The 21,515-nt window shown below is 51.6% G+C and overlaps 2 protein-coding genes across 7 annotated transcripts; one reads left to right on the forward strand and one right to left on the reverse strand.

The window, feature by feature from the left end:
- Positions 1-27: 27 nt before the first annotated feature.
- Positions 28-11,898, reverse strand: Gba2 (glucosylceramidase beta 2). Its single transcript, XM_021160295.3, has 17 exons — positions 11,174-11,898; positions 7,187-7,278; positions 6,910-7,025; positions 4,297-4,515; positions 3,779-4,018; positions 3,446-3,548; positions 3,132-3,285; positions 2,925-3,050; positions 2,583-2,755; positions 2,268-2,372; positions 1,973-2,080; positions 1,742-1,893; positions 1,525-1,631; positions 1,292-1,434; positions 1,096-1,211; positions 821-1,012; positions 28-563 (listed from the first exon to the last, which is right to left on the reverse strand). Exons 1-17 carry the CDS (start codon positions 11,503-11,505, stop codon positions 285-287), a joined length of 2,757 nt encoding a protein of 918 aa, XP_021015954.1. The 5' UTR covers positions 11,506-11,898; the 3' UTR covers positions 28-284.
- Positions 11,899-11,975: 77 nt separating this feature from the next.
- On the forward strand, positions 11,976-20,787 carry Rgp1 (RGP1 partner of RAB6A GEF complex). 6 transcript variants are annotated; one of them, XM_085839384.1, is made up of 11 exons: positions 11,976-12,161; positions 12,520-12,654; positions 13,032-13,168; positions 13,451-13,534; positions 13,632-13,781; positions 13,867-13,917; positions 14,015-14,161; positions 14,329-14,456; positions 14,628-14,817; positions 16,187-16,299; positions 16,722-20,787. In XM_085839384.1, the coding sequence occupies exons 2-11, from the start codon at positions 12,539-12,541 to the stop codon at positions 16,758-16,760; spliced, it is 1,155 nt and encodes a 384-aa protein (XP_085695510.1). In that variant the 5' UTR covers positions 11,976-12,161; positions 12,520-12,538; the 3' UTR covers positions 16,761-20,787. The 6 variants fall into 6 exon arrangements, with proteins under 6 accessions (XP_085695510.1, XP_029332354.1, XP_021015955.1 ...); XM_029476494.2 differs by having other exon boundaries at positions 16,187-20,787; XM_029476495.2 differs by having other exon boundaries at positions 12,034-12,165; positions 16,187-20,787.
- The last annotated feature ends 728 nt before the right edge of the window (positions 20,788-21,515 follow it).

The raw sequence follows: 21,515 nt of genomic DNA on the forward strand, positions 1-21,515 counted from the left end.
AGGAGCTCAGACACACCACACTCACTAGTTTTCAGAGTGTTTTATTTATACCCATGTGTATCTGTTGATTAGATAGGTTTGGAGACATTTACTGGCCTTGAATACTTCATCCATGGAAGGACCAGGTAGGGTAAGAAATAAATAAGTGGCTCCTCAGCCCCTTTTTACTGGCACAGCTGGGTAGGAAGAGGGGCGCGATTGTCCTATTGGCTCAGGGCTGCAGGACTTGTGGGAGGAAGGAGGGAGGTCCAGTGTGGAGGCTGGGCCTCCACAGTTCAGAGAGATCACTCTGAATTGAGGTTTGCCAGCGATCTCTTTGGTCCACATTCAGACTGTGTGCTTAGTCCCGGGCCTTGTGTGACTGATGGCCTGCGGCTCTTTTTATGCTGCTGCTGTTGGAGGGCCAGCTGCATGGCCCAGATGCTCAGTGGCCGCATGTAGGCCAGGGAGCGGAACACTCGTTGCTGGCAGTATGCCTCTGGGGTCTGGAAAGCCAGGCCCAGGCGTTCCCATACAGTGCGGTAACAGCCTTCAGCTGTCCGGAAACCTTCCCAAGTCAGGCCCTGTGGGGAGACGTAGAAGTCACACATAATAACTGACTCTTGGCACAATTACCTTAGCCGAGCAGATAAGACAGGAGGCCGTTCGCCCTAAAGGCAAGAACTTAAAGGCAAGAGGTGGAACACTTATTAGGGAGAAGGGCGCGCTGTGGACGGATAAGATGGCAGGCAGTAGGGTGTTCTTGGAATAAAGTTAGTGGCTGAGGAAGTTTTCTGGACCACAGTACAAATGGTGAAGGGCTGGGAAGAGAATTCATTACCTCTTGGATCATGGTGGCTGCCAGCCCATAGACCACACCCACCCAGACTTCATCAGACTGCACACTGGATCTATCAGGGACACCATGAGGGTACATCCCGTTCACGGCCCCCATGGCTCCTCCTGCAAAGGCTTGGACGTTGAGTTCAAAGATGGTTTGGAGAGCACGGACCACGTGCAGGGTAGGAAATACCTGGAGGGAGAGCAAAGGTGGAGTCTCAGACTTGCCTCCCACCTCCAGGGAAACCCAGACTTCTGGCTTTTCCAGCCTCTCACTTCAGTGTCTCCTTCTCCCAGGCCACAGGCCCTCAGGAACCACTGCCCAGCACACTGGTCAGACATGACGCTCCGGGACTGAGGATGGGAACTGCTGTCGTAGTTGTAATAGCGTCCTGGAATAGAGAAAGAGCAGAGTCAAGTTGCTTGTATCCCGCAGTTGGGTTTTAAGCTGCCCCAGCTTGCTTTTACTCACCGTTCCAGAGCAGTCTCTCATAAGCTTCTCGGCCTCGGCAGAGAATGGAAGCAAACCTCTCCTGGACATCCTGGGCCCCACACAGAATAGCCATCTGAACCATTACAGCCACTGCTGCCAGCCACAGCCCTCCGCAGTAAGCACTGGTCGGGGACAGTGGCTGGAGTGAGACCGGCCGCTCCAGCCCCTCCCACGCACAGCACTACCATCCTCACGTGCCCGGGTCCCCAAACCTGGGGCCTGTGGTGACCCATCCGTCATAGGTCTGGTCTGCGTAGCCTCCATTCTCAATGAGTCCATCTTGGTCCTTGTCAAACTTCATTTCGGACTCCATCACAGCCTAGAGAGGGATCAAGACACTGAAGACCTAGGTTCTAAGAAAGGAAGTCTGGGTTCTCCCAAGACTCTAGCCACATCCCTGGTATACTGGACACAGTTCTCATTCCTTACTAGACACACAGGCCACATGTCCTCCAGGAAGCCTTGATCCCCCGTCAGGTAATAGTCCCGATAAATTTGCAACACAAACTTCAGGTTCAGGTCCTTCCAGTCAGCAGTATCATGAATCAAATATGCGTTGACCCGGAGCCATGGCTCATCATCTGTTGGAGGGGAGGGGACCTGGTTCAGTGTGTTGGTGGACAGGATAGCAGGTATAGAGAGTGACAGACGGAATCTCACCCGGATCCCCAATGTCGTGAGGGATGACATTCCTCCTTTTCACAGGTGCCACCACTCCACTCATCAGGTACCGTCGCCGGGTCAGGTCCTCCTTCAAAGTTGCCAGAGCTGGGGGAGCAGAGACACAAGTACGTGAGGGAAAGCAGGGAATGGGCAGGCTTGGGGTGGGACTCAGTGCTGTGTGTGTGACCCCAGAGAACTAAGGAGCCAGATGCAGGCATGCTCAGGAGGAAGGGGAAGACATGTTATCTGAGAGACAATAAAAGCTCAGGAGTAGAGAAAGCCAAGACGTTACCCATATCATACTGAAGACTGAGCTCAAGTTTGGGCCACAGCATGATGAGGGCAAAGGACGCATAAAAGTGGACATCGTATGTGTTGTACATGCGGTACTCCTGGCCTGGAGGAACGAAAGAGACACTGTTGCCAGAATGCCAGCTTCTGCTCGCTAGCGCTTCAAAAGCTGGAAATGGGGCACAGTCATCTTTCCGTTTTCCCAATTCACCCCTTATCCTGTCAGTATCTCAGGAGAGGCAATGTCTATCTATCATCCTGCATTGTGTAGGACACACCTAGCTCTGACCCATGCCAATCCACTGGCACTCCATACCTTCAAGATAGCCAAATCGCCCATAGTCCTGCAGAGTAGAGTGAAGCTGACGCATACTCCCTCCCAGCCCCTCTGGTAGGGAGTCTGCGGGAACTTCCAGCCACACTGTGCCTCCATCGGCCAGGAAGTACAGTTCATTGAACAGTGCAGATTTGTACCAGGCAGGCAAGGTTCTGGGAAGCCAAGAGGAGGGGATAGAGCTTTATGAGCCTCCCAGGATAGAGGGGATTCTAGAGTGAAATAGAGACACTATGAATCCCAGCGCAGGCCGACAGACTGCTAGGGAAGCAGAGCAAGTCATATTTGGAGTGAGTGCCTGCGAAAAAAACAACAAGAGAGTACCTGTCATCCAGTACTGGGTTCTGCCAGGCTGAGATTCTGTCCTCCCAGTCTGCATAGTGGCACAGTGCATAGTGGCTCAGGGCAGGCGCCACATCACCATCTGAACCAAAGAACCGTGTATACCGCCTGGGATGGAAAGAAAGGCATAAGAACAGATGTTCTAGGCTAGTTGCCCCCGCCATGGGGTCTTTGGATCCCTGCATTTACCTGTAGTGGACTTGGCTTTTAGCTCCAAACATGATCTTAGGCATATCCCAAGCCAGTGAGAACTCCAAGCAGCACCGGCTCCGAGGTAGCAGCTTGCTGGAGATGCATACAGCCCCAGCGATGCCCTCTCCTTTCTGTGTTGGGGTGCTTTGGCCTAAGGAGCACAGAGGAATCAGCACAGGCACCCCCTTGAGCCCAAAGCCAGGGACTTCTAATTTGAAGACAAGGCCCATTCATTCTCAGGTCTTCCACCCCTGGTCCTAAGACAGGACAGAGCCTTTCTTCCCAATGCCTCCCAATCAAACCCCCATCACCAGCAGGGGAGTCCAGCTGTCCATCCTGAAGTAGGTCCTGCCACACCTGCTGCCCAGTGCCATTGGGGTCAAAGGCTGTGGTGTGGGTTACCGTGGTATCTGCCTGTTAAGAAGCCAGAGACTCTGTAAAGGCAAGTCCAAGCCCACTGAATTTTGACTAGCTCTTCAGCTCCTTAAACACTGTCACCTCCAAGTTCTAGAGGCTGAGGGCTGTGATGAGGATGGGACTCGGGAGTTCAGGAAATGGAAGACCGTTAGAGGTAAAGTAGGTTCGGGTCAGGTCATGAGGGCAGGGGCTCCCGAGGAGAGGCACAGAGCAGACTTGTCCCTCACCGTGCATCGTGCAGCCACAGCCATGGTGTAGGGGTTCGGAGGGGTTGGATGATGCAAGAGGAGCCCCTGAACAGTCGTCCCGTCCTGTTCCAGGCGGAAGGGCTCATTCCACAAGCTCCCGGCCGCATCATCTTCACCTCCTAGTCCATTCCGCATGGAGAACGTGATGGAGACGTCCAGAGTCTCGTCTCCTTCATTTTCTACATCCCACACAAAGACTCCTACAGGGAGACTGCTGTCCTGGGATGGGAGATGGGACTCAAGTCTCAGTGTATCCTTAGGAGTGGCCAGAGAGCACCTCCTCAAATTGTCCCCACTACATTCCCTTCTGTCTTCTGTGCATCTCTATGTTCCCAGGAAACCGGCCTCCCAGGAGGTCTAGATGGCTAGGACGACTTAGTCTCAGAAGCAGTGTGATGTTCACAGCTCCAGCCTCTCCCTTTCATAGGTTACACAATTTCTAGCAGCAGTGGATGTTGGGGAGGGCATGGAATGAAGCAAACAGGAGGAATCCTCACCTGGTAGTCATGAGGCAAGATAGGTGTGATCTGGCGACAGGTGAGGGTGACATTCTGGCCAGGAAGCTGATAGACCGTCCAGGCTCGGGGATAGAGGGCGTGGTAGAAAGCAAAGTAACCACACAGGCCCCAGTTCCAGCTGCGCAGGACATTTGGAAGCTCCAAGGACAGAACTTGCTGGTATACAGTCCGCCCATCTCGACGCAAGCATACTATAAACTTGATCAAGAGAGCAGACAGGCTGGAATAAGTAACCCACAAGCAACACACACTTGGTCCCCTTTGCAGCCCTGTCACTGTCACCACCACCAGCCTTAGGTTGTCTCCAGGCCTGCCTTCCAGCTCAGTGAGCCAGCACCTGACCTACTTCCTCCTCGAGCAGCCAGCTCCTAGACCTCCTCCCTTCATGCCTGATCTCAGTACCTTAATTAATCAGGCTTATGCTGTCCCTGCCTCTTAGCTTGGCAGCAGAAAATGATGTAACAAATCAGTATGTGCCAACCCCTGCCTCGCATGTTTTAGTGACTCCTGAAGCATGCAGGCTGAATGCTAAACTCGAACCTGGTCACACAAATACAAGACACTCTCCAGTCTGTGAGCACCCCTCACTTCCTCGTCACAAGTCTGCCCATCTCCATCCCGTCAGATCCCTTCATCCTTTAGGGCCTAGGTCAGATACTTCCTCTTCCTCCTCCTCTCCGACAGGGACCTTTCTGTTACATCCTATTCCTCTTCAGGATTCGTTAAATTATGTCACAGTGTTTTCATTTGCTCTCCTGGGTCTCCAATTTTCCCACTGCTCACTCTGAGGGCAGGGGTCATTTCTAGATTACTGAAGTGGACCTCACAGAGTGGGCATGTGTGCAAAGTTTCTGTAGTGTGGTCTGCTGCTTCAGTCTACTGTGGGCCCACCTCATGGTGGCAGTCTCCATTGTCCCCAAGCCTTACTTCTCCAGTATAACCTTAGGCTCCGGGGAGGAGGAATGCTGAGGGCGTACTCTCCTCCGTTACTCCAAACTACGCTAGGTGTTGTTATTGATATAAGGTTTCCTTTCCCTTTCTTCTATTTCTTTTGAGATAGGATCTTGCTTTGTAGCTCAGGCTGGCCTTGAACTGGTGATCCTTCTGCCTTAGTCCTGGGGATTACAGATGTGGGCATAGCCATAAAGTAATTTTCCATGTTGCTGGTAAAGTACCAATGGTTAGGACCACCAACAATTGTCACAGAGAGCACTGGCTACCATGCTGCTTTGAGCAGGTTACTAATGCCCTCTGGATCCTGTCTCCTCATCTATAAAATGATAATGGTACTTTGTAGGATTTTTTAAAATATAAATATCCCCAAAGCCTACCACAGTGTATTAACACAGTACACAGGCAATAGTTACTGCAGACCCATGTTTCTAAACTTGGCTTGCAATGCAGAAGAGATGAGACATGGGCCTAGGGCGGATATTGAGCACAGCCAGTAAACTTGAATTGAGAAGGATACTGTCATCAGTGGGCTTGAGATCTGCCAGTCATCTCGCCTTTGGAGGTAAGCTGGAAGCTGGGGGTATCCCTCGGGAAAGGGGGACTTGCTAACTCAGAAGGGGAGGTCATTTGAGAGCCTTGGTGAAGGGCAGGGCATACACTGACAATTAAGGCCCAGATATGAGGTAGAAATGGAAATGAAAAACCTGAAGCTTTTAGAAAAGCGAGGAAGGCTAGAGAGAAGGGTTAAAGGGGGCCCTGGGAAGACCATCAGAGGTCTGCGGCAAGGGCGCTAACCTAGGCTAAAGCGTTACTAATCTAGGGAAGGAGACTTAGCACTGTGCACCTTTTCCCACCATGGCTTTTTAGGTTTTACTTTTTCTCTTCCAGTCTTTTCAAATATTCTTAAAAAAAAGAAAAACAAACAAACAAACAAACAAAACTGAGGGCCAGCCAAGCCGGCTCCAGCCAATGAAGGCACTTGTCACCAAGCCTCACAGCCTGAGTTTAATCTCCCAAGCCCACATGGTAGAAGGGGAGAACCCACCCCTTCCTCCAGGCTGGCTTCTGATCTTTACACCCATCTCACAGCATGCAGAAGCCACAGTGAACAGTGAAGTTACGCATGAAGCTTCGAGGACAGTTTGTAGGGCCTGGTTCCCTTCCTCCCGCCCTGCAGGTCCAGGGATGGAATGCACGTTGTCAGACCTGTGTGGCTTTACCTGTTGAGCCATCTTACTGCCCACCACCTTTGTTTTGTCTTAAGTAGCCCAGGCTAGCCTTGAACTCCTGATCCTTTTGCATCTGCCTCCCAAATATTAGGATTATAAGGATGTACCACTCCATGCAGGACGAAATGTTCTTTTAGCCAGTTTAAATGATCCAGAAATTTCTAGTCTTTGGTGGGTACTGACTGAGTTAGTGCTCAGAAGATCAGTACATGAGATTTATCAGGCTGATTCTTTATTCTTTCAAGGAACATGGGTTCTGTGTTCATCTTTAACCTACTGTCCATCCTAGTACTGGGCAGGGCACACGCATCCTGAAAGCATTTACTGAACTGGACCATGTGGATGCCTAACTGCCACATCCTATGCTAGCCAAGAGTCACTCCTCTGCCTGCCCAACCCCCTTCCTTACTTGGTCTGCAATGACTGTCTGGTGCTGGTACATTCCAGGGTTGAGCTGCCAACGACAGAACTGGCCTCTCCAGCCCCGGGTGATAGTGCCTCCTCCAATGCCACCCAGGGGACAACCTAGAAAGAAAGTCAGGATGGCTGGTGTAGAACTGGAAGAAGAAAGCAAGCCCACATCTTTAAAAACTTAGGGAATGGAGCCATGCATAAACTAGGAGCCTTTTTGCCTGAAGCACAGAAGTTGGACCCTCTTTGAAAAGGGCAGCTGAGCTGAGACTCACCATAGATCTGTCTCAGGGGTAGAGAATTGAACATGTCAATGAAAGGGGTCTTCTTTTCCACGCGGGTCTTCCGGTACCACCACTTCAAGTACCTGAGGAGCAAGTGTGAGTGTAAGGTGAGTGGCTTGTTTCCTGTAAGCTACACTCACCGTCCTTTCCTTTGTCACCTCTGTGTGATCTCCAACTCAGTGTCCCAAGGATGCCGGGTTCCATGAACATTCCTAAAATCTTAGCATTCTGAAAGCTGAGGCAGAGGCATTACAAGTTTGAGGCCAGCATGGGCTACATGGTGAGACTGTCTAAGACAACACCCTAGGGCCGACCCATCACTAGTATCTCCCAAGCCGTCTTCCTCTGACTGTTCCAGTTCAAGGTCCCTTATCTTTCCGGCTGCCCAGGTACCAGTGTAGGCTGCCCTTATTTCTCTATTCTGAGAGAGAAGTGATTCTTCTAACTCCACTACCACTGCTTTAGCTCAAACCTCAGGAGCTTTTGTCTGTGTTAAGGCCAGTTGCCTTCCCGGGCTAGCTACACCCTCCTCCACACATCTCCTCATTTCCACACAAGCAGAGGCTGCCAAAAAGACTCCCTCTTTTAAAAACGATTTCATTTATGGAAGGTGAAAAATTGGAAAATATATCAGGTAGAAAGGAGACCACCTCAGCGGAAGATAACTGATGTGCACATATTCGGGACCTTTTCCTCTTAAGCACCATCCCCACTTTAGCATTTAATTTTCAGTTTTCAGATTTTGTTCTTCCAAAATACCCAGTAAATTAACTGGTCATGATGGCTCATATCTGTCAAACCAACACTTGGGGTTGAGGCTAACCTGGGCTATGTAATGAATTCCGAGACAACCGGGGCATCAAAGTGCGAACCTTTCTCAACAAAACAAAGTCAGAATATCCACAATAGTAAAGCTTTCTAACAAGTCACAGTGTTTCCCTGTTCTTGCCTTGCTCTGTAGCCAACAGGAAAATGATCAGGGCTGTGCGTCACATAGGAGTAGATGTCTGTATTCTCCCGGTTAGGACATCTGCCTCAGCCTGCCTACTAATCTTATTCCTTACCCACTCTCATTCAGGATGGGTCACTAAGCAAGTCCCGCACACTTCCACCCTTCTCCTTAACCAGTCATTTCATGCCCAGCATTCAGTCACATCTAAACAAGTCATTAGTTATGTCAGCCAAGCTTTTGTTTCCTCACGTGCGAAATAGGGATAACTTCTGCCCTAGCTACCTCAGATAATCATGGAAAGATCAAATAACCTAACAGATAAGAAAGCCATAAAGTGGAATATCTGTGCCAGGTATGACTATTGCTACACAGTGTCTTAGCTCCTAATTAGATACTGCCTTGTTATGCCAGTGTGTTCCTCACATGAGCATGACAAATTTTTAAGTTCCTTTGGTTAAGGCACAATGACCAAGACTAGGTGAATGTTCCCCACAGCTCCAAGCACAGGGCCTGCAGCCCATAATACTTGATGAATTTACATATGAATGGATGTACAAACTGTAGACATAGAAAGAGCAAGGGAAGACAGAGTGGATCTGGAGTTGAGAAAGGAAATACACTAAAAAGAATAGGACTGGCATGTCCTGGGGTGGAGCAAAAGGCACGGGAGACTAAGGATGGGGTGGGAGCAAGGCTGAAGGCCCTCTGCCAGTTTACAGGAAATAGGACAGCAATGGGAAGCCAGCAAGGATCAGAGACGAATTACAAGATACAAAAATGGGCAGAACAAAGGACGCTCTGGTAGTAAACATTTATTAAGTGAGTTGACTCTGGCAAACGGAAGAGCAATCAAAAGTGAACTCTAAGTTGAAAGTCTAATAACTATGCTGCCAGCACCCCTATGAGGCTACCCCTCGGGTGAACTCTGAGGGGTTCCCTCCTCTAGTTTGGTTGCTGGCCATTCCTGAGATATTCAGTGTTTTTCAATAGTATCAATTCCAGCTCAAAAACGACCGTTCTGAATCATCCCCTCTGCTCTCTTCTCCGTGGAGGACCTCAGCCCATTCCCAAAGCTCTGTGTGGACAAGGTTTAAGGGGCTGAGCAAGAGCTTGAAGCCTCTGTGACTCATCTCCTACTTAGTAGGCTAAGAGGCCAGGATGAATGCATACCTGTTCTTGACCTTATCCTAACCACATGTGCCTGCCTCAGTACGGTGGATCCCATTTTGACACAAAGGATTTGGGGTTAGAATTTAGCTGGAACAATATGATTGTTCTCTCTCTCTCTCTCTTTTTTTTAAAGTTCTATTTATTTAATGTAACATTGTCGCTATCTCCAGACACACCAGAAGAGGACATCAGATCTCATTAAGGATGGTTGTGAGCCACCATGTGGTTGCTGAGAATTGAACTCAGGACCTCTGGAAGAGCAGTCAGTGCTCTTAACCACTAAGCTATCTCTCCAGCCCATGATTGTTAATTCCTACTGACAACTTGGCCAGACCTAGAACCACCAAAGAGACAAGCCTGTGGACGTGCCTGTGAGGAATGAATACTTTTAGGTTAATGGAAATGGGAAGATGCGCCTTAACTGTGGGTGACTACATTCCATGGGCTGGGGTCCAGGGGTCATGAGAGAAAGGAGAAAGAGGGCCGAGTTCTAGCCTTCATTGCTCTCTGCTCCTGGCTGCGATAACCGTGTGGCTGCCACCATCACTTCTCTGCCATGACAGACAGACGGGTCGTACCCTCAAACAAACTCTTCCTGAAGTTGCTTTTCTCTGCTTTGACCGCTAGCAGCTTCCTAACTTACTTGGAGGGATGACTCTCTGAGATGGGCCACCCACAGGAGCCAAATGTCCAGGCAGCGCCAGGCCCTCTTCACTGCCTAGGGCGAGGCTTAGGTAAGTGGCCTCCCCACCACAGCTCCACGGCACTGCCCGCGGCAGAGAAGGGCTCTTTACTTTAGAAGCTTTGGGCGCTGAGTTTGATAACTTTTATGCTTCCCTCCCCAGTGCTGTGTTTATATGTGAAGTGACTCAGAATGATGCTGTCTGTCTGTTCCTGTTCCTAGGAATGCTCCTTCATCACTAGTCCTTGAGCTCAGTGGGGAATCCAGGAGCTTCTGCAGAACCTGCCCTGCAGTGTTTGTAACCTCTGGGATATGAGGGAACGCTGGACTTCCAGCCAAAGCACCGCTGGCTAAAGTTCTCCGTAGAGGTCTGGGGAGGTATCTCCATGGTACAAGGCATGTTCTCTACTACTGAGCTTCATCCCTAGCTCTCCCCTACTTGTTCCCTGAGTATGCTTTCACTGTGATGTTCAAGTGTGCCCTGAACTCTTAGGCTCAAATTATCCTCCTGTCTCAGCCTCCCAAGTAGGTGGCACTCTAGGACTCTGCCCAATCCCAACTTCGCTTTTTTTTGTATGGAAGCCATCTGTCACAGAACAGAGTGAATTTCTCACCCTCTCTTTAGGGTTGACAACAGCCAAGATCAACTATTCCAGGAATCAGAGCTTGAGGATAGAGACATAAGAATTCTGGGACTGAAGAAGCACCCACTTAAATAAGGTACACAGAACGTGTCAGCTGCCGGGGTAATGCAGCCTGGAGAGCCTCCTCTTCCAAAAAATAAAACACTGTATCAAGCACAACAGAGGCTGGAGTTCTCCTACCTTGTCACAAAGTATAGCTAATCTCAAAGGGAGCCTGGGAAAGAGGAAGTGCATGGTGGGGGTGGGGGTGGGGGACGGGCAGTTAAATAGGAAAGACTGACTTCAGGACTAAATGCTCCTTCTCTTTCCTTCCGAGAAGACAAGATGCTAGGAAACGAGGGATGAAGGAAAAACAAAATGTTCTTCAGTTTCACCCTCAAAAACTGCAGGGCTAAAGAATGCAGGGGATATGGTATACCTGACTGGAATTGAACCAGGAGCCCACCAGCTTGCCCACCTTTCCCACCTAGGCAGGGAGTCTGAATGGGGACATAGGAACCACGGCGTTCTAGGCAACGGAATCTACTCACCTCAAGCCCATACCGAGGTGCTTTACCAAATTACTGAGGGAGATGTTGTTAGCTTGAAAAGGTCTCCTCTTCTCTGCAAACTCGTGAGCCAAGCAGATCCGCCAGCCAAAAGGAGGCACCTGGTAGCCCCTAGCTTTACCCTCGTAGGAGGCCATCAGCTGCCCAGAGTCCTCTGAATTACAGTAGCTTGGCTCATCCTGGGGTCCACTGTCCTCGGGGCTCCCGCAGTCTGTAACCCGCACAGCCTCAGTGCCGCCAGTATCTTCACAATAAACTTGGGAATCTTTTTCGGCACAGCCGACCTGCTCTGAGGCCGGGACGCAGGTTACCATGTTCACTGGATCCTGGGTCCTCACGACCCCGGTGGCCTCGGTTCCCTCTGACAGGTTTCTGACGTTTCAAAACGCCGATGCCAGTTGCAGTTAGGTGCAGTCCGGGAGGGCCCGATGCTGGGGAAAGCCGTGGGACGTTGGTATCTGGGTAAAGTCAGAGAGCTCCTGCTGCTGCAGCAGCGGCTACAGCAACAAAGTCGCCGCGGGCTCTCCTTGGGTCGCGTCTCTAGATCCTAGGCGGGAAGGGTTGGGCCTTGTTGTCATTGGGCCGCGGTGATTAGCACGCCCGGCCAAAGGCCGACCAGCTCCACAGACGGGGGCGGTGCCGCGGTACCTGCCCGCAAAGCACCGCCCCTGGGACCCGCCCAGGAGCTCGCGGCGACCTTCGGCCCCGCCCCGGGCTGCGGTTCCAGGGTCTCCAGGGCTGGGTACCGGGTCCCTGCAGCCAGGATCCCCCGCGCCCACGCTCAGGTGCCACCGCAGGGAAGGTGACCCGCAGCCCCCGGACCACCCGATCCCTTTCCGGCCGGAAGCACCCCATAGGTCGGACCGGAAGGGGCGCCTCAACCCTGAGATGTGACAAAGGAAGTCCCGCCTCTGCCGCGCGACAGACTCCACGGATGCCACCGAGCTCCGAGCCGGTCTCGCAGGGGCGGGTAGGTGAGGACCTCCATGCGTAAGAGTCTGAGTTTGGAGACCCGCGGCTATGTCCTGGGCTAGGACGAGGAGCCTCGAGGGAAGCGGGGACAGAGGCAGGCCTGGGAGGCGGCGCAAGGGGCCTAACCCTGGGCTCAAGGAGGTCTGGAGCTAAAGCGACGCCCTCCCGCAGGCAGTTCGGAGTCAGTTTCCGCCACCCCATCAGCTCCTTAAACCCCAGTGCTTCCCACCCTCACTGAAACTTGAAAAAACCCACTTCTTGCCCCTCTGGGACTCAGGTCTAGACATAAGCCTAGGTCTTAAACACTCCTTCCTCCATTTCCCGGTACTGACTTCTGGCACTCTGTTTCCTTCTAGATTTGGTTCCGGAGCTGCCATGATCGAAGTGGTAGCTGAGCTGAGCAGAGGTCCTGTGTTTCTGGCGGGGGAGGCTCTGGAATGTGTGGTGACTGTCACTAATCCCCTGCCCCCGACCGCCACTTCTGCATCCAGGTGGGGATGCTGGTATTGGAGGTGGTGGCCCTTCCGGGAGGAAGCCTGGTATCGCTCGTCCTAATTAGAGCTTTGGTTGTTCAGTAACTACACTAGCATCAATCACCACCTTCTTGCTCATTGTAATGAAGGGCTTTTAAACAAATATGTGGATGGCACGACCCCTTACTCTCCTTTGCTCCTCCTCCCGGTATCACTCCTTTTTGAGCTCAGTGTACTTGATGTTGTTGTGTAATGGTTTTATTTCAGGGGTTCTGGATTCCCTGGTCACTAAGATAGTCATCTAACCTTGGTGATCTTGGTCAGACAATTTTCTAGAGAAAGCATTGGTGAAGTCAAGAACTAGGTTCTCATTCCTTCGTTTCCCTTTTCCACAGTGAGGCTCTGGCCTGGGCCAGTGCCCAGATCCACTGCCAGTTCCATGCCAGCGAGAGTCGAGTAGCACTGCCACCCCCTGACTCTAGTCAGCCGGACGTCCAGCCTGACAGCCAGACTGTCTTTCTGCCACACCGAGGTTAGAGAGAGAGAGAGAGAGAGAGAGAGAGAGAGAGAGAGCATTTGTCATGGAGGGAGGGGAAGTTATTGTCACCCCAGGGTAAAGTTAAGTTGTTCTTGTATGACATGGTCACCCACACATCAGTGGTGGAGGGGAATATGTAGCTTGATTTGGGGTTATAAGACTTACCTTATTACAACAGAAAGAATTGGCGGCTTCCCCTGCCTCCACTTGCTGTGTGACCCTGGTTGGCAATGGACAATGGAGTCATTTCATTGAAGTCTTTTTGACTTTTCATAGGTGAGAGGGGCCAGTGTATCCTTTCTACTCCACCCAAAATTCTGTTTTGTGACCTGAGGCTAGACCCTGGAGAGTCCAAATCATGTGAGTGATTGTCTCCCAACCCCAGATTGCTTTCTAAGTCTCCTGGAGGGAGGACTCTGGCGGCTTCTAGCTGCCCTGACTACTGTTTCCCAACCAGACTCCTACAGTGAAGTGCTGCCCACGGAGGGGCCGCCTTCCTTTCGGGGTCAGTCGGTCAAATATGTCTACAAATTGACCATTGGCTGCCAGCGCGTGAACTCACCCATCACCTTACTCCGGGTTCCTCTGAGAGTTCTCGTGCTGACGGGTAAGTTAGGTTCCTGAAGGGATGAGGTGGGGGTAGAGGCTTACTAAGCATATATGAGAGGACCTTCGGAGACTCCTGGTTTTAGGGACAGTGCTGAGGACGAGGGATGGAGAGGAAGCTGGGATGCAGAGCTCAGGTATAGTTCCCCTTCAGCCTTCTCAGGTTGGAGTCTAAAACCAGTTGTCTGTTCACATCTCACTCCTCCCAGCACTGTCTCTGCTTTTTCATGCCAGGTCTTCAAGATGTCCACTTCCCCCAGGATGAGGCTGTGGCGCCATCCAGTCCATTCTTAGAGGAGGACGACAGTGGGAAGAAGGACTCATGGCTGGCTGAGCTAGCTGGGGAGCGTCTCATGGCTGCCACATCCTGTCGCAGCCTCCGTAAGAATCCTTTCAGAATTGCCCTGTACTGTCTGAGAGGTCAACCACATCTCTTCAGGGGTCCACTAATATTTTGCCCCCATTACAAAGAAAAGCCTCCTTTTGGCCTCAGGGACTCAGTCCTTCATAGTCCCCAGTATAAACTTTTGGTATCTCATTCTCCTCAGATCTGTACAATATCAGCGATGGCCGAGGGAAAGTCGGGACGTTCGGTATCTTCAAATCTGTGTACAGACTCGGCGAAGACGTGGTGGGGACCTTAAACTTAGGGGAAGGAACCGTAGCTTGTCTGCAGGTGAGGAAAGAGCAGCTTTCATTGTGCTCCACCCGAGGGGCAAGGGTGACAAGGGGGCCTTTGTCAAGAGGGGTGCTTTATAGAAATGGAAAGTGGGGATCAGGGCTGCCTCTAACCTACAGTCCACATCTCCAAATGCCTGCTAGTGTACATCTCTCTTGTTGCTCCCAGTTTTCAGTAAGCTTGCAGACTGAAGAACGGGTACAGCCTGAATACCAGCGACGCCGCGGGACCGGAGTTGCCCCTTCAGTGTCCCATGTGACTCATGCCCGGCACCAGGAGTCCTGCCTACATACAACCAGAACCAGCTTCTCTCTCCCCATCCCTCTTTGCTCTACCCCTGGCTTCTGCACTGCCATTGGTGAGAACCGGAGCACTACTGGAGAAGGAAATGGGGGAAGGCAATGCTGGGCTTGGGTAGGGTGGAGTAGGCCGTGACCCCTCAAGCACCCCCAGACATACCCACATCTAGCCCAGCCCTCTGCGTTTTCTCACCTCTCCACTCCACTTCTGTTTCTTAGGTGTGCTGACCCCTAAATACTGTTCCTACCCCTGGGATGCACTGATCTCTGGCTCCCTCAGCACACTCACTTCAGGCTACTAAGTCTCGGCTATCCCAATCCTGGGTTACTAGGTAGTTAAATTGGTATCCTTAATAGCATCTCTGGTTAACACGTTAACACCGGGTTTCTTTTTTTTTTTTTTTTTTTGGTTTTTCGAGACAGGGTTTCTCTGTGTAGCCCTGGCTGTCCTGGCACTCACTTTGTAGACCAGGCTGGCCTCGAACTCAGAAATCCGCCTGCCTCTGCCTCCTGAGTGCTGAGATTAAAGGCATGCGCCACCACGCCCGGCTAACACCGGGTTTCTTAAAAACAGTATTTGATCAAAGCTCTCTGACCTGTGCCTTCTTTTCTTTATGGACACAATCTGTTTCTGTTCTTCTAAAAAATATTTTGTTGCTTGTTTATTTTTAAGACAGGATCTCTCACTGTGTGTGTAGCTCTGGCTGGCCCGGAGTTCCTATGTGAACCAGGCTGGATTAAAACTCACAGAGATCTACCTGCTCTGCCTCCTTTTCCCGAGCGCTGGTCAGAGAATTTTCAATGCACATAATTACTTTATTTCATGTGAGTCAGGGCACCTGCATCGCCATGTGTGTTTAGGTCAGAGAACAGCTTCCTGGAGTTGGTTCTTTCTACCACAGGGGTCCTGACTCAGGTCACCTGGCTTGGTGGCAAGTCCCTTTAACCCGCTGAGTCACCGTGGTGACTCTGAGGTTTGTGTTTTGTAGTTTACTAACCACACTCTGTCACTGGCTTTTACTGCCTTGCAGCTGTTTGTCCTTTGTCTATCTGGTTTTTGATAGTAGGGATATATTTGATATGTAGTCCCCCCCAGCTGGCATCAAACTGACCTTGAACTTGTGGTCCTGCCTTCACCTCGTCCTGGGATAGGTGTGTGCCGCCAAACCTGGCCTTTTCTTGCTTGTAGTGCAGTGGTTCTCAACCTTCCTAATGCTGTGACCCTTTATTTAATACAGTTCCTCATATTGTGCTGACCCTCAACCACAAAATTATTTTTGTTTATACTTCATAACTGTAATTTTGCTACTGTCATGAATCATAATGTAAGAATCTGTGTTTTCCGATGTCATTTGACTCCCGGGGGTCACGGCCCACAGGTTGAGATGGACAGTTTTAGAGCATCTACCTCTTGTCTCTTTCTTTCAGTGTCCTTGAAGTGGCGATTACATTTCGAATTTGTAACATCCCGAGAACCAGGATTGGTACTTCTGCCGCCATTGGAGCAGCCTGAGCCTGCGACCTGGACAGGGCCTGAACAGGTGCCTGTAGACACCTTCAGCTGGGACCTCCCCATCAAAGTGCTTCCTACAAGCCCCACCCTGGTCTCATATGCTGCCCCAGGCCCTAGCACCAGCAGTATAACTATCTGAAACTGGCTCACATGCCCACCATGGCAACTAGTTTTTCCAAGAAACTGAGAGCTCAATCCCTGGACTCCGGTGGGGGCCCGCTTTCCCCACCTGGGGCCCCGTAGCACAGGCAGTGAGAAACGGGCTTTCAGCTGTAGCATTAATTTATTTCTTTGGAAGAAGTTGGCAGCTGCTAGTGGTTTCCCTGGAAGTGGCAGCAGCAGTGAGCAGTCAGCAGATGGGCAAGCCTTTAGCTGGAGTGGGGGGCAGAAGCCCCAGGAGCAGGGGTGTTAGCTGAGCCCCATTCTAAGTTGGGCCCTCCCCCTTTGCAGGGCAGCCGAGGGTCAGCTTTTTGCACCAGGGAAAATTGACAGGTTCCTGCCTCCTGTAACACTTCACACTCAGCAGGGAAGTCAATAGGATGCTGAGACCTGGAGAACCGAAGGTTGGGAGTCAGAACATTAAGAAGCCACCTTTAGCGCCTGCGCTTCCCATTTAGCCATCCTCCCACGCCCTCTTGGTGCCCCAGCGCCCCACCTAAGCTCTCTTACTCCCACACAAGGACATTTTTTAGTGTTCCCAGCAGGAATACTTTCTGCAGATCTACCTCGACTTCCCTTCTCGTTGGTGCCTTCACATCTGCAGTCTCGTGAGGCCCTTCTGTTTACTCGTGCCTCACAGAAATCTAGGGACTCCCTGGCCATCCCTTAGGCACACCAGAGGCATTCCCTCTGACCACTCCTGGCTACTCACGTGTCACAGCAGCCCACACCAACAGGATGCAGACAGGTACAATGGAAACAGTCCTTGCGGAGCCAAGATTCACCCAGAGTGAAGTATTTACCCTCGTAGTGGCAGGGAGCTAGGGAAGGATGAGAATTGAAAGCGTTGGCAGCAGTCTCTCCTGGTCTGGAGTGGGAGAGGATCCATGCATACTACCCTCCATATAGCCTTCCCATTCACAGGTTGAAGTAATGGCTATTCTAACACAGGGTTGGGCATCTACACCTTCATCCCTGCCCTCATCTTTCCCTTAAGCATCAGTCCACCTTACCTTGAGCTTGGAAGTAACACTTGCTGCTAACTCCCGGGTGCTGTAGGAACAGAGACACCACCAAGCAGATAGTCCTCCAGCCTCCGAGGATCCCCTTGGCCTGGCCAGCCCAGAGCATCCTTAGGGCCATTTCCACTGCTCAGCGCTCTCAGACCCTTCCTGGCTTCGGCTCAGACTCCTCTGGTCTTCTTACCCTCTTGCTCTTGCCTTGCTCCTTGACTCCTGAGTTTCTCTCTCCTTGGGCTCTGGTCTCATACCATGGCAGTGCCCTCTGCTCTTATGGGCTGGGAATGTTTATAAAGTGAGGACCCTGGCCCCCTGCTGAGGAGAGCTGGACAGGCTGGAACTCTGTTTCCTGAGGTGAGGGCATGAAAACAAGAGGTTCAGCTTTTAACAAGCTGTGAGAGCGGATTCCTGCCCCCACACAGCCAGGAGGAGGGAGGTGGCCGTGGAAGGGGCGCTGGACTGGGCACTTCCACAGCCAGGAGAGGGAGGGTTGAAGGCCCCAGGTGGTCCCCAGATCTCCTTGACCTGCAGAGAGGAAGCATTCCATCAACCCTCCCTCCACCACCAGCAGGGGTGTGTGTGCTGGGATCCCTGCCTGGACCGGAGGGAGGCATTTCCTGGGGATAGCTAATCCTGTGCCCCAGCCAAACCAAGGCGCTGCACAAGGGTGCAACTGCCAAAGTCTCCAGGAGAGCAGGCAGGCATCTGGAATGGAGACTGTGTTTCCTTCAGATACCAGGGCAGGGTGTCCCTGAGACATCTGAAAGATGGCAGCCCTCAGCATTGTGAGGTGGGGGGTTCATCCAAAAGCACCCCAAAGATAAACTTCGCATCTCACCCCAAGTGGACAGCAGATGCAAGCTTGTCCCGTTCCTGGCCATGCTTCAGCCCCGCCCCCTTAAGGAGAAGCATCTCCAAATACCCCAACAGAAGTCACCCCACTTTCACAGAGATGCCCCCTCTTTCCTCATGATGAGACAAAGCCTTCTAAGGTCTGCATTTCTGCAGACTCCAGAGGAGTGCTGGGATTCACATGGTGACTGCTCACTGGCTGTCTGACCTTGCACAGGTCACTTCACCTGCCACCCTGCTCCTTGTCTGTCTATTGAGAGTAGAAATGCCAGCTCATGGGCGACAGCACATGGTCTGTTCTTAGCGCCACCTTTGGCCCATGGCCCTCAGAAAATCACCACTGCTTGAGGCTAAAGCACAAAGACAAATGATGTCCTTCTCTCTGGACAACAGCAAGTAGCCGTGCCCAGCTGAAGGCTTCTGCTGTGGACTCTCCAGTCCAACTTTCGCCTTTCACATGTATGCGCCAAGGTGTCCCTGCTGCCTCCTAAGACCTGTGCTGGCCTGGGAGCATTTTGGTTTTCGTCCTTGACATCTAGGTTGAAGGGTGATGCTGATCAAGCTGCTTTTCCCACTTCCATACCTTGGAAAGCGGGATCATGCCTTATCTCCCTCCTCCCCCCCACCCTCTGCTTTCTCTTACTTGGATTCTGACTTTCCCCTCATCCCCTCATGTGGACTTCAAGACGCCTTTGTGACCCTGGTCAAACGCCTTTTGTTCTCCTGCCTTTCGGAGGCCCCTCGGTCCAGTGCTTCCCTTCCTGTTCCTAGGACATTTGTTGTGGTTTGCGTTCAGGCCTGCAGTCCCCTTCACCCCTCGCTTTGCTCCCCGTCACAGCTACCACGGCAGACACAGCTCACACCTGGCGCGCATACACATAGCTCCCGCCTGTCACCTCTTCCTTCAGCAGCTACTGTCAGTACACCTCCAACTCCTTAGCTGCCTTCAGATACCTTTTGCCTTGGCCGGGGATGTAGTTCAGTGATAGTGTTGACTTATCCTTTCAGTGTCCCAGGTCTCACCACAAACACCCCCTCCCCCCAAAAAAAAACTGAGTGGAAGAAAACAGGATTTCTTTTCGGATGGATATCTAGGTAAAAGCAAAGGAGAACTTAGCAGGGACCCCCAGGTAGGCTCTGTGGGGGCGTGGAGGGGAGAGCTTGACCTTCACTCCTGGCTGTCTTGGCTGCGGAAGGGGTCAGACAGGATCAAGCTTAGAAGTCGGCTTAGTAGTCAGCTCTTACCACTGCCTTTGGGGGATCAACCTGAAGGCTGAGCGTAGAGCCTTCTCTGCAGTAGCTAGAGACAATGCCAGTGAGGCTAGAGGTCCCGGAGGTAGAGGAGGTGCTGGAAATGAGACTGGGTGGACATTACTGAGCCACATCAAACTGCAAAGTGAGGACCAGTCTCCTGAAGAGCAAGTGAAGGCCTGTGGCTGTGGGGACTTCTGGAAGGAGGCAGAGGCTGAGCAGAATTCCTTTCTGAGGTTATAGGGCAGTGGGGACCTGGCTGGTGGCCTGGGCAGTGATGTGTGTAGGGGCATCAGTGGTTAGAGCCCAGCCCACTGAGTCCCAGAGGGGTAGCCTTTGGGGTAAGGGGCAGGACAGATTCGGGGTCAGGGTTGGCACAGGCCACCTATGCAGGAACAAGGAAAACATCCGCCAGAGCTGGGCCAGGCTGTGTTCCAGCAGCGCAGGCAGGTGCGCAGTGGGAGGAAGTGAGCTTATTCCGGGACTGAGTCACCCCAACCCTTGCTTTGCCCAAATGGGACAGAGCGTTTGGAGATGATGGCTCAGGGAGATGGGGGACTAGAGCCTGGAGAGGGGAAGGTCCTGAACGAACCCAAAGGAGTCCTGGAAGGGGCTACTTTCTGCCCAGCAAAGCCCATAAATTCATAGCTTGTGGCTGAACAGACACAGTGAGGCAGGTTGGAGCTGGGAAACTCGAGGGGAAGGGCAGAGGAAAGGCCCTACTGAGTCTTCCTAGAATGGAGCATCCCAGAAAGCAAAGGCAGGAGGAGACGAGGCCCAAGCTGTTAAGGCACCATCCATGCAAGTCATGAGGTGTGCTAGGCCAGCTAGGACTGTCCGGGGCCTGTGGAAAGGAAGGGGCTCCAGGGAGCATCAAGGGTTAAAGTATTTGGATCGTGGCAGTAGCTCCTGGCTCTAAAGAAGCTTTCTGTACTGGAGTGGTTGTTTGGAATTCTCAGGTAAACTGGAACCACGTTGGCCTGTGACCATAAAGATAGTGAATGGTGTAAGAAGGTTCTTTGTGTCTCCCATGGAACCCAGCCTGCCATCCAGTACCCCACTCCCAGGCCCCGAAAGGAAGGCTGATAGGGCTGTTTCCATATAACCATCCCAACACACAAACAGGAGGGGTGCCCCTAGTGTGATGACCAGCTTGGGCTACAGAGTGAGACCCTATTTTAAAAACAATTTGTTCTTACTGAATCTTAAAATCTTGAATAAAGATTGAAAATCAATGTTAAGTGTCTAATTTAAAACCCAAACTTAGGTCACTAAGATTAGTTTTATGGGGGCTGGGAAGATGACAGGGTTTAAGAGCACTTGACTCCCAGCAGTACCCCTGGAACAACGCGTGGTTGTCCCTAACCATCCATCCAGCACCAGGGCATCTGACACCCTTTTCTGATGTGGGGCACCCAGCACACACAGGGTGTACATAGATACACGGATGTAAACACTTAGACACATGAGTAAACCTTGAGACATTTTAAAAGATTGGTCATGTGGCCAAACACAGTGGCTCACACCTATAATCTCAGCACAGGGGATGGGAGGCTGAGGTGGGAAGCTCATCTGGAGCCAATCAGAGCAAGGGAGAGAGCTGGCTCTGCTGGGCTGAGCACTTCCCTAGGGAGATTTGAGCTCCTGGGCTTTAGACTGCACTGGTGTCGGTCTTGGTTCTTATCAGCAGGACATTTCTGCTTCCCTTTCCTTTAGTTAATTGTCTTTATTTTTAACCTTAACTTTTGCTCCACAAGCCTTTAGCCTGTCCCGTGTGTATCCTGACCTAAGTAAGGTTTCTTGGGATGGGGCATTGGATTCCCGTATGCAAAGGCAAGCAAGCAGGTCAGAATTCTGTTGTATCTGCTGGCTTACCATCTAATGCGGGCTGGGACAGAACCAGGTATTTCTGTTTGCTCGGTGGTTGATAAGAGAGGAAGATGAGCTGACTAACTCAGATAGT

The sequence above is a fragment of the Mus caroli genome, unplaced genomic scaffold, assembly GCF_978045245.1.
Source record: "Mus caroli unplaced genomic scaffold, Mus_caroli_1 scaffold_6, whole genome shotgun sequence".
In the NCBI taxonomy this organism is placed as follows: domain Eukaryota; kingdom Metazoa; phylum Chordata; class Mammalia; order Rodentia; family Muridae; genus Mus; species Mus caroli.

Excerpts from the sequence above, each read along its gene's own strand:
- Gba2 (XM_021160295.3), bottom strand. The coding sequence starts at position 11,505 with ATGGTAACCTGCGTCCCGGCCTCAGAGCAGGTCGGCTGTGCCGAAAAA. Across the intron at positions 3,286-3,445 it reads ACAGCTGGACTCCCCTGCTG|GCCAAAGCACCCCAACACAG; the intron begins GTGATGGGGGTT and ends TGTGCTCCTTAG. Across the intron at positions 2,756-2,924 it reads AACCCAGTACTGGATGACAG|AACCTTGCCTGCCTGGTACA; the intron begins GTACTCTCTTGT and ends TTGGCTTCCCAG.
- Rgp1 (XM_085839386.1), top strand. The coding sequence starts at position 12,126 with ATGCCACCGAGCTCCGAGCCGGTCTCGCAGGGGCGGGTAGGTGAGGAC. Across the intron at positions 14,457-14,627 it reads GAACCGTAGCTTGTCTGCAG|TTTTCAGTAAGCTTGCAGAC; the intron begins GTGAGGAAAGAG and ends TGTTGCTCCCAG. Across the intron at positions 14,818-16,186 it reads TGGCTTCTGCACTGCCATTG|TGTCCTTGAAGTGGCGATTA; the intron begins GTGAGAACCGGA and ends TCTTTCTTTCAG.